General features: G+C 42.4%; 2 protein-coding genes across 3 annotated transcripts; one reads left to right on the top strand and one right to left on the bottom strand.

Annotated features, from left to right (window-relative positions):
- Positions 1–1,108: 1,108 nt before the first annotated feature.
- Positions 1,109–5,269, bottom strand: pcdh20l (protocadherin 20-like). The gene is made up of 2 exons (XM_086263202.1): positions 5,200–5,269; positions 1,109–4,767 (listed from the first exon to the last, which is right to left on the bottom strand). Exons 1-2 carry the CDS (start codon positions 5,245–5,247, stop codon positions 2,239–2,241), a joined length of 2,577 nt encoding a protein of 858 aa, XP_086119328.1. The 5' UTR covers positions 5,248–5,269; the 3' UTR covers positions 1,109–2,238.
- Positions 5,270–6,417: 1,148 nt separating this feature from the next.
- LOC147337791 (regulator of cell cycle RGCC) lies at positions 6,418–10,251 on the top strand. 2 transcript variants are annotated; one of them, XM_086310808.1, is made up of 5 exons: positions 6,418–6,558; positions 7,331–7,495; positions 8,160–8,240; positions 8,863–8,925; positions 10,205–10,251. In XM_086310808.1, exons 1-5 carry the CDS (start codon positions 6,537–6,539, stop codon positions 10,210–10,212), a joined length of 339 nt encoding a protein of 112 aa, XP_086166934.1. In that variant the 5' UTR covers positions 6,418–6,536; the 3' UTR covers positions 10,213–10,251. The 2 variants fall into 2 exon arrangements, with proteins under 2 accessions (XP_086166934.1, XP_086166941.1); XM_086310815.1 differs by lacking the exon at positions 10,205–10,251 and adding an exon at positions 9,692–10,194 and having other exon boundaries at positions 8,863–8,963.
- The last annotated feature ends 352 nt before the right edge of the window (positions 10,252–10,603 follow it).

The raw sequence follows: 10,603 nt of genomic DNA, 5'->3' as shown, positions 1-10,603 counted from the left end.
GAGAGCTACCGTCCTGCAGCTTTTAGATGCATCCCTACTCCAACACAGCTGAATCAAATGGTTTGATCTCTTCAGCATGCCATCATGTTTGGCAAAGGCCTGATAACAAGCCATTCATTTGATTCAGGTGTGTGGGAACAAGGATGCATCTAAAAGCTGCAGGACGGTAGCTCTCGAGGACCGGGATTGGGCACCCCTGGTCTACGACCTCTGATTGAGATAACACTGGCTATCATGGTGTTGCCCTTTGAGCGTTCAGGTGATATTCTTACAGGAAATTGACAGATATCATCTGTTTGCAGTGAGATACACTTTACCGTGACTGAAGTGGCATCCCAGCAACCCAAATAAACGGTGTCACGGTTTTTTTTAACCTCTTTTGGAATGTTCCAGCGAAAGGAAAACTATAAACATGTGCACACTTATGAGAAGTGTTTATTTTTTAGCGATCTTACCTAACAAGATAGAGTTTCAATGAGTCCCTTTCGTTTTGTAATATGCAATCACTTATCTGTCACGACAGCTCTCTTTTGTGCTATATAGCCATCCATCAAATGTTCAGCATAAGAAGCAGACAAAGGGAACATGATTAAGATAAAAATGTCCTTTTTGTGCACATCAAGGAAACATTCCTGATCCCAGGGCACCTGACTGTGTCGCAGTGAGAGACTGTGCTCTGATTCATCTCCTCCCTCTGGCCTAATACCAGAAATGTAAAAACAAAATTAACCCTATTTTGCTTCATTTGCGCCCAGTAGATGGCAGGCGTTGCCCTGCAACAGCATTGTAAGGGTTTGGGTTTAGTTTCGTCCTCCAGTGGACTGTAGTTGGGGCTAAAAATTGGCCAATAACAATCAATAAATTATGTAAAAAAACCCAAAACAAAACAAAAAACCAAACAACCCCCCCCCCCATAAAATAAAAATAAATATACTTTAATATACATTTCTACATGTTTTTTTATGTAAAGATCTGCTGTTAGTCTGTAATTTTTATGTAGCAGTCTTTGTTTCTTCTCATTTGATATAGTAAATCTCACACCGAAGTGTTAATAGATTATTTATTTTTTGAGCCGCCAGCTCTGAAATCCTCAGAGAGGCACCACTCATGTTATACAAGCCTTGTTCCCCACTAACCAGGTTGTTGTACATTGTGTTTTACAGGCTCTGCTTCCCTTCTTCCCTCTAACGCAGGTGTAGCTTCAAATGATTTCTTAATGGTTTATGATACTGTAAAGATGATTTTAAAAGGTGGGGGAGCTTTTTCGTTTGAGAAAGCTGAAACAATTACCCTGCCCTCTGTGCTCGACTGTGTGTTGACAGATTTGCAAACACGTTTCAGCCTGACTCATTCATACTTTATGCATCACTTAACCTGGTTTGATATTTCAATTGTTCTCCAGCATGCAAATGCATCAGTAAAACACAAGAGCAAGTGTCTTTTGTAATTGTGTCTTTGAACACGGTGTGATTTCACTCCAAACATCTGTTATCAAAACAACAAGCCTGTCAGGTTACTGGGTGCAGTACGGTAGGTTTGGGGTTTTTTCTGCCTTGTTGGTGCGATCCAGCTCTGTGGGTGAAAAGCAGTGCTATCAAGTAACAGGTGTGAGGCGGTTACTTGAGATGTTTTTGTGCCTTCCCTCTGCCGCCTCTCACCTGTCCGTGGCCACCCTCTGCCTCCTGAGCTCATCTCAGAGTTACTTCTTGAGAGACTTTCATCACTTCCCCAACCGAGGAACATTAAACCCTTTTGTGTGTCTAAATACTTTAGACTCTCCATCACTCAGTCAGAAATCTGAGAAAGGACCAATCAACCTAACAGACCATTACTTCAATCTTTCTACCCGCAGGGGTCATGGGCAATAATCCTTAAAGATAATGTCTGTAATGCTGGTAGCTTACCGATGGCCTGCTATGGAATAAATCTGTGAAATACAGTTGAATTTAGTTGTTTTTTTTCAGAGAATTGTCAGGGAATACGTTTTTGTGGATGGCTTGACATATTTCACTTATCAGGTCAACGTGTATATGCTCGTTCCATTATCAGAAAATGGATCAACTTTATTTCTACAGAACCTGTCAGTTTTGCAGTCGACATGTTTGAATACACCGTGCATCACACTGAATCAATGACTTATTACAATGCAAGAAGCCCTTGACAAATACACAGAATACATTTAATTCACAGGACATTTTTATCTTTGAGACTGTGAGCTTTACACATTGCTTGCTGTTATTAATCAGAGTAATATTTGTCTTTGAGCCTGAGTGGAATCTCATTCGCCTCAGTGTATGCTCTCTTGTTCATTTTCAGACTTCTACTCCTCTGTTTTAGGCAGCAAATAACTGTGGCCACAAACAAACATGTGGACACCAGCATCATACCCAGGCCTATTAACAGAATCACTTTTGAAAATCTGGCTGTCTCCACGTCACAGATCGGTTCCTTTGAAGGGGTTTGAACCAAGTTTAGTGTCCCTGTCCAGGTGGGCACCCGGTCCAAGTGGCAAGGCTCTGTGCTGTCATTGACCAACAAATTCATCCAGACAGTGGTATAAAGTGGAACTGGTTTACCCCCATCTCTGACCACAATGAACAGGTGATGCATTCCCAGGTCTGTATGAAGGAGCTGTTGGCTTAAGGTGATGTTCCCTGACCTTGAATCGATCTGAAAGGGACTTCTGTTTTGCAAAAGCTCCGGTGCTGTAGCTGAGTAAGTAATCTCTGAATTCAGTCCAGAGTCCTCATCGATGGCATAGATCTTTCCTACCGTGGCACCTGCCAGGGTACCTGGAGAGACAGTTAGGCATGAGGAGTTGCTGCCGGGAAGGATCACTTTTGGCTGGTTGTCATTGATGTCTTCCACAAAGATGGTCACTCTGGCAGTGGAAGTCAAAGCAACTGTCTGGCCGTGATCACTGGCCAGCAGGTAGAGTTCATAGCGGTCTTCTGTCTCGCGGTCCAAGTTCCTAGTGGTGCGTAGCATCCCCTGGGTGTTATCCACAACAAAAGGTGCACTGCTGTTTACAACATACAATTCTGTTGTCCCATTCTCCCCTTTATCTGGGTCTTTCACCTCCACCTTCCCCACCTGGGATAATGTTGGAACATTCTCAGGAATGAAAAAGATGAAGTGAGGGGTAAGAAAAACAGGTGGATTGTCATTCTGGTCACGAACGTGAATGGATACAGTGGCCATGGATTCCAAGGGAGGAGAGCCGCTGTCCCGAGCAAACACAGTGAGTCTGTGTACATTCTGTTGCTCCCTGTCTAGAGGAACCAGCAGAGAGAGTTGACCTGTTACAGAATCAATGCTAAACATGGTTGGATTGTAGTTTTCAAGCCTGTATGTCACCATGCCGTTTTCTCCGCTGTCTAAATCTGAAGCCGAGATCTGAAGCAGTGACATTCCTGGCTGATTGTTTTCTTCCACTTGGAGTTCGTAGTGAGGCTGTACAAAATATGGCGCATTGTCGTTGATGTCTGCCACCAGCACCGTGACTACACGTCTAGAAGGAACGATCACAGATCCCTCAGCTGATCTCACGCGTGCTACCACGGAAATATGATGTTCACGATCCATCTCATAGTCTAAGGGCTTTGATGTGGAAAGCAGATACTTGCCATTCTGTGGGCTCAAAGTGAAAGGCACTTCACCTTCAATGGCAAGAAATAAGTCTTTAAAGATGCTGTCACCCTCGAGCTCTAAAACGGCTAAGGCAGTGGGGTGCTGGTTCTCTTGTAACACCATAGTCTGGTTTTGATGCTCCGCTATGAACCCGATCTTGATCGTCAGCTCTTGGTTCGCCTTGGGGAGCACGGATATGGTTACCTGAGTGTCTGCTGGAGGGCAGTGATGGCCGCTGGCTAACACTTTCAACACGAGCTCCTCTGAGTTGTCGCTCTCAAGGTCCCGTGTAAGGCTGATGGACCCGGTGAGACTGTTGAGGCTAAAGAGCGTCTTGACCTGCTCAGAGACTTTGGGACTGAGGGAGTAAACGATATCACCATTTGGTCCTAAATCTGGATCTGTGGCTCTAACCTGAGTGACTACTGTGTTCTTCCGAGAGTCTCCTGGGATGGTGACACTGTGTGGGCTATCAGAGCTAAAGGCTGGACAGTTGTCGTTGACATCTGTCACTGTGACTATTAAATCTGCAGACACACTTAAAGGGTCTACACCACAGTCTGTGGCCACTAGCTGCATCTGAAACAGGTCCCGAGTTTCCCTATCCAGGGCTCTTTCTACAACCAACATAATTAAAGAGCTGTCTTCTTCGATTTTTAAACCGAAAGCTCCATCAGAGCCTTTTAGGTGGTACTGCACCTCTCCATTAGGACCGGTGTCACTGTCCAGAGCCTGAGTATCTAGCAGAAAACTGGTCCCCACGGTCGTATCCTCGGGCACCCCAAGGTGTATTTTGTTATTTTCAAAATGCGGCGCATTGTCATTGATGTCCTCTATGATCACAGAAAACTGTATAAGGTCTTTTGAGGGCCCCACGATGGCATTGTATAAAGTAACACATTCCTCAGCTTTTTTCTCTGCAGGGCAGATGGCCTCGCGATCCATCTTTAACTCAGTGGTATAGAAATTCCCCGTGTTTATGTCCATCCTCAGGTACTTGTGGGGCAGGAGCTGATATGGAGGAGAAAAGTTTTTACTAAGTGATCCAACCAGAGTGTCAGGCTCCAGTTCCTCTGGGACGGAAAACAGGAGAGAACTACATATGATCTGCCTGATGTGAACTACAATCAGCAGCTTCTGACAAAGACAGAAAACAAAAAAACCAGTGAGCAGTAGTCTTTGTAGAGTTACACTATTCTATTTAAAACTTATGATATAAGTTATTTAAAAGTTTTCAACGTGGTGATAAAATTTAAACTTCATGCCTCAGTGAGCTCTTTTAAAAGCAAGCAGCTGCACAATAAGGTAATTCGATGCCTCCCTCTCACTTATCTCCAACCAAGTGCTCTTGTAAACAAATAACACAGAGAATTTAAATAAAAGGAAAATATCAAAGCAGACATTCTTTATTAAAAATGAATAAAGGGTCATACAATTTAACACCTCTTTAGAACATGATGCCGTACAATACACCGAGCACATTCGTGTGTTGCTGCAATATATGACTCAATTAGAAACGCTAATACAGTGCAGATACCATCAAAAGAGATAAACTCAGCTGGCTCTTACCTGCAGTAGTCCGGCACAATTCATATTATCAGGAGTCCCATGGCCCATCGCCCTTACACATGTTAGCCAAGTTCCCAGCAGCAAGTGAATGCTAAGGACTGAGGCAGCAAAATAAAACTGCTGAAGGCATAATTATGCTCCTCCTACAAAACTTACCTTCCTGTCAGGCTGCCACATGGGAAGATGGAGGAACAACAGGTTTACCTGGCTGAGCTGAATTCATGTGCATTAAGCTGGAACTACGAATGCACTGTTGCTTAAAATTACTTACAACTGCACGCACGCAAGCCTGCACACAAACACATTTATGAATATATATAAATATATGTCCACATGCTCGTGCATAGATTTAAAGTGCACGTAGATGTAAACTGTCATAAGAAACAATGACTCCTCAGTTACAATAAAAGTACATTTGAGAGTGCAGTATGTAACCTCTGGTATGCTTTTTTCATGTGCCAAAAAACAAGACAAACAAACAAACAAAACAAACAAACAAACCAAAACGCAAAGAAAAGAAAAAAAACAAGAAAAAAGAAAATGCTTATTTTCTTTAGGGTTAATCATCACGCTGTTAAGTGACAGTAAACGGTTGGTGAAATTTGACCCGTAGTCATGAAAGCAAGATACATTTACTTGAGATCTCAAGATATCAAAGAACAAGACTGGTTATGCAGCATTTATTTGTGTGGTATTGCTTCACAGCAGGGCTTTTAAGTTTCCCTGACAGTTCCAAAGTACTGCATGACCCATAGGCTTGCTCTCTAAGGCCCCCTACAGACAGAGCAGAGTAGTGCACGTGTGAAAGAAGAATAAAATTTGTTGTTCCGAGTTTTGTTTTGGAGCGTGTGCGACACTTCTCTTTCCTATCAAAGTGTCCTGTGTTTAAGATTACTTGTGTCACAGCCAGGAAATTATATCGGGCAAATAATAATATAATATTAATGTACATAAAACCCAAACCCCCGCATTACGCCGCCAACCCAAAACGGAATAACGCGAGGATTTGACACCCCTCTTTTCTGTCTTCATCTAAAACCCCAACGGATATTTTTTCCCACAGCCCCGCTTACAGCATTTAATGGGTTATTCCAATCCCACTCTCTTTCACTTGCGTAACAACCTCGTTTTTTTTACTTTCCGCCCCCTCCCCATTTCCACTTACAGTCCCCTCGACCTCTGAGGTTTTTAATCTGTGACATGATTGGCTGGGCAGGCCCTCTCACAGAGCGGGTGTGGAAGGCTTTAGAATAAAAGTACAGTAGTACTGTCAGCATCAAACCGCTCTGAACCCAGACACACAGCAGCTTCGTGGCGCTTTTCTTTCACGTCCCGCTATGTCCTCAGACAGTACCATGGGTGAGTCCAACGCCTGCTTGAGACAATAATTTGAATTTATTTCAGTGATGGATCATAGAGCACGCTTTCCCAGCCTTTTATTAAATTTACTAAACAGATAAAAAAAAACACAAATATATGTAAAAGATAGAAAAGCTTTATAGGAAGATTTAAAAATCATCTCGCTGTGACACTTATTTTAAATTCCTAATCCTTTTTGTAGTTGTACTTTTTTGTAATCATACGTATTTACGTATCTACCAAACACACCAAAGTTGTTTTAATTTTAGTGTTCCATAAGGAATTTTAACTTTGAGATATTTATGTGAGCCTAATAAAATGTTAGAAAACCTAAACTGCGTTTATGCAACACCCATTTTTAAAATAATGGTGCCGGCGCTAAAAAAGTTTTTATAGTAGCCGAGAGCGTACAACTCTGATTTATGATGTAATATATATAAATATATTTTTAATCACACTTTGCAGACCAGGTGTTTTACTGTCCGTCTACTGTTTTATATGCCATATGGGAACATGTCCAGTTATCTGATGCAGCACGCTGACATAAACTTCAGCTGGTAGTTTTTAGATTTTCCTTTTTTTTTAAATGTATATTTCTTAGGTTTAGGAATTTGGTATCTTTGAAACGCCCTTTAAAACATTCTCAGGTCCCCATATTTAATCAAGTCTTTAAAAATATTTATTTCAGTGTTTCTACTATTTTCTTTTACTGCTGAAATAAGCTGAGTCCATCTTGAAGATTTCTTTCCAACTGCTGTCACATTTTCCACAGACTTGGACTTGGAGCTTGGTGAGTTGCTCCAGGAGTTCCAGGATGTGGTGGAGGAGCTGAAGGCCCCTTCTCAAAGCAGACCGCATGCTTACCAGAAAGCATTGCACGAGGCCAAAACTCTCACAGGGCTGAGTGAAGACAGTGGAGTCGAGGACTCAGATTACAGTAAGTTATTCAAAAAAAAAAGAAAGAAAAAAAGAATACGTTAGAGAAGTGATTAAGATAATATCTGCCTAATGTACAAAGTGTGGGGGAAGGAAAGTAATTATTTAGTGCATCATGCTGGTGAGTGACATTGTTTGGAATCCCCGTGGTCTCCAGTTGAGCCCCTTTATCAGCCCAAACAACTGCAGCTTGACACATTTAATTTGCATGAAATTAGTGGTACAAGAGGACACATCCCTACACACTTCCATTAAAGTGGCTGTTTGTGCTCGTGACAATAGCTGTATACTGGAATGAGCTGCAATTACGGATATCCCATCTTGTGTAATTGTCTTTCCCCCCTTTGTTCTGCATTTGTCGACGGTTATAAGATAAAAGAAGAAACAGTTCCCCCCCCCCCCCCTCTGCTCCCATGTGTCGTCATTATTGAAAGTATTTTGCCCCCCTAACCATTCAACAGGCAAACTGCTTTCAAAGGCCGACACATGGGAGTCACTAGCGCCGAACACTTACCTTTTAATTTTTTTTATCGCATGTTATCATCATTACGTGCAACTCCTGCATTATGTTAGATTTTTGTCATTGTCACTGATCATTTGCAAGGACTGCCCTTAGTGCTTGTTATCTCCTTTTACTCCCTCATTGCTTCCCTCTCTTCCCCCAGGCAGTGAACCATCTATGGGGAACAGTTTGAATACCAGTGAGGAGGAGCTCCACACAGCAGGAATAACGCTGGCATCAAAAGGTACTGGAGCCTTCTATCAGCTCATCTCCATCTAGATAGCCTCAGTTCTTACAGCGATCACTATCACTTTATAAGAGCTACACAGAAAGCATCTGCAATGCCCTGGAATCTGTCTTGGTTTACACAACAAAGCAACTTCCACTGTGGCTGTGACGTCTCAGCGCTCTTCTTTCAAAGCTCCTGGGTGGAGTCATTTGTGCTGTTATGTGCAGTGATGAGACCGGCTCTTGGCTGCGTGCGCATGTGGATTAATGAGTGCTGTTGCAGTTGCATCCACAGACTACTGTTAAAGTTAAACATCAGGTGACCAGAAAGAATCAGTCATATTTTTTCATCAATTTTGTTTGGCTTTACACAGAAAAAGCTTACAACAGAGAGATCCTGGTGGGAACGAGGCTGCCAAGGCTCTTTTTGGAGCTCTTAAAATCAGCTTTATCTCAGTTTGCGTGTTCAGTTCAAACTTTATGTAATGCCGAGACTTAGATAACTTCAGCGTTTGGTCCAAAGGAAATAGGCTACCACTGAACTGAGCTGCCTTTCTCTACAAAAATGTTCCATTGCAGCTCTATTTTTCTTATAGTTTCTTTCTCAAATTCCATTTCTTTCTGTCCTCTTTCTGCAGCCAAGCTGGGAGACACAAGGGATCTTGAGAGTTTTATCGACATGTTGGACCGGGAACTTGCTGGTGCGTATTTAAGAAAATTACACCCTCTATCATCCAATCTTTTCAAATTCAAATTCAAATTCAAATTCAAATTCAAATTTTATTTGTCACGTACACAGTCATACACAGTACGATATGTAGTGAAATGCTTGGACAACTGCTCGTGACCTAAAGAGAAAAAAGGAAAAGGCTATGAATAAGATAGGAAATAAATATGAAAAATTAAAAAGGGTAAATTTAACTAGGAAGGAATAAAATATAAATTAAGGTTAAAAATGAAATAACTGTACAACACAAATTAGAATGAAGGGTAAATTTAACTGGGAAGAATAAGATAAAGATAAATATATAAATTAAAGTTGAAAATAAAATAACTGTACAACAAAATACACAATACACAATATAGAACTATATAAGAATGTATGAAGAAATCTAAATATAAATAAATATATACACAATAACAGCAGCTGTACAAGTATTAACCGGAAATGAAGAATACAGTGACCAGTGTTGTGCAAAACCAAAGTCCAGAATGTCCAGTGTGTGTAAGAACCATATGTGTGGGTCAGTACTGTGTGGTGGTGTGATTGAGAGACCGTATCGCCTGCGGGAAGAAGCTCCTCCTCAGTCTCTCTGTGTTGGTCTTCAGGGAGCGGAATCGCTTTCCTGACCTCAACAGAGAGAACAGTCTGTTGTTGGGATGGCTGAGGTCCTTCACGATCTTCCTGGCCTTGGTCCAGCACCGCCTGCTGTAGATTGAGTGCAGGTCAGGGAGCTCGGAGCTCGGCTTTTCTTGACTTCTTTTGTACTGAGTCGACAAGCCAGCAGGTTGGAGTATGTTACAGTGGCAGAGACGCGCCGACATGAGCGTGGCGTATGTTTTGGTGTTTTGGACTGTGTAGCAGTATCCAGCTTGTTTCTACAGTGTACTGTACCCCCTGCTGTTTATCTCTGAGCACCCTTTATGTGTAAATATCATGTCTGAGGACTCAGGTGGACTATCTACACGCGCTTTAGTGATAATGGCATACTTGACTACATGAGCGTCATGATCCTGCTATCAGCGGTAAAGCAGTGGTGTTCCAGAGGCCCCTAAACACACACGCATCACCCAGAGCATGCACACAAGCAACAGGGAGCAAAGCATAAATCCACTGCTATCAGTGGTCTCGACACAAAGCGAATTAACGTTACAAATTAATCGTAACTCCCCGTGTATCTCTACAAGGCTCACTTAGTCACTGCATATTGATGTGTTTGTTCACATGCCTGTGCTTTTTCTTCTTCTTTCTTTTTGCAGAGATGTGAACAGAGAGCAAAAGTGAGCTACGTACAATAATGGGGGGGGGGGATAGGGAATAGGCTGGGGGCGACATGACTGGCTACTGCTGAGCAGAAAGAGAGATATACACCAGAGCAGATCTGATGGAGCAAATGGTCCCCTCGCCGCTCCGGGGGAAAAGGTTAACATCCGAAATTAAAAGGGCAGTCCATTCCGAAAATGCAAGAACTCCCACAGACCCCCGGCGATGCTGCGTCCAGCCAGCAAAGACAACGTCCGCCTGCAGCATCAGATCCAGGATGTGTGACATATTCTTAAAATGAGACAAAGCTTCCATCTGTTTGGGCATGTGACAAAAAAGAAAGAAGAAACACAACAAAAACACTGCCTAGAGTATAGAAAGCATGTTTATCCCAC

This window comes from Aulonocara sp. 'chitande type north' Nkhata Bay, linkage group LG2, assembly GCF_057382095.1.
Source record: "Aulonocara sp. 'chitande type north' Nkhata Bay isolate Kocher_YH1m ecotype deep benthic linkage group LG2, A_spYH_male_GT1.1, whole genome shotgun sequence".
In the NCBI taxonomy this organism is placed as follows: domain Eukaryota; kingdom Metazoa; phylum Chordata; class Actinopteri; order Cichliformes; family Cichlidae; genus Aulonocara; species Aulonocara sp. 'chitande type north' Nkhata Bay.
Note: the sequence above shows the minus strand (reverse complement) of the source record. Positions and strands in the feature narration are given on the sequence as shown.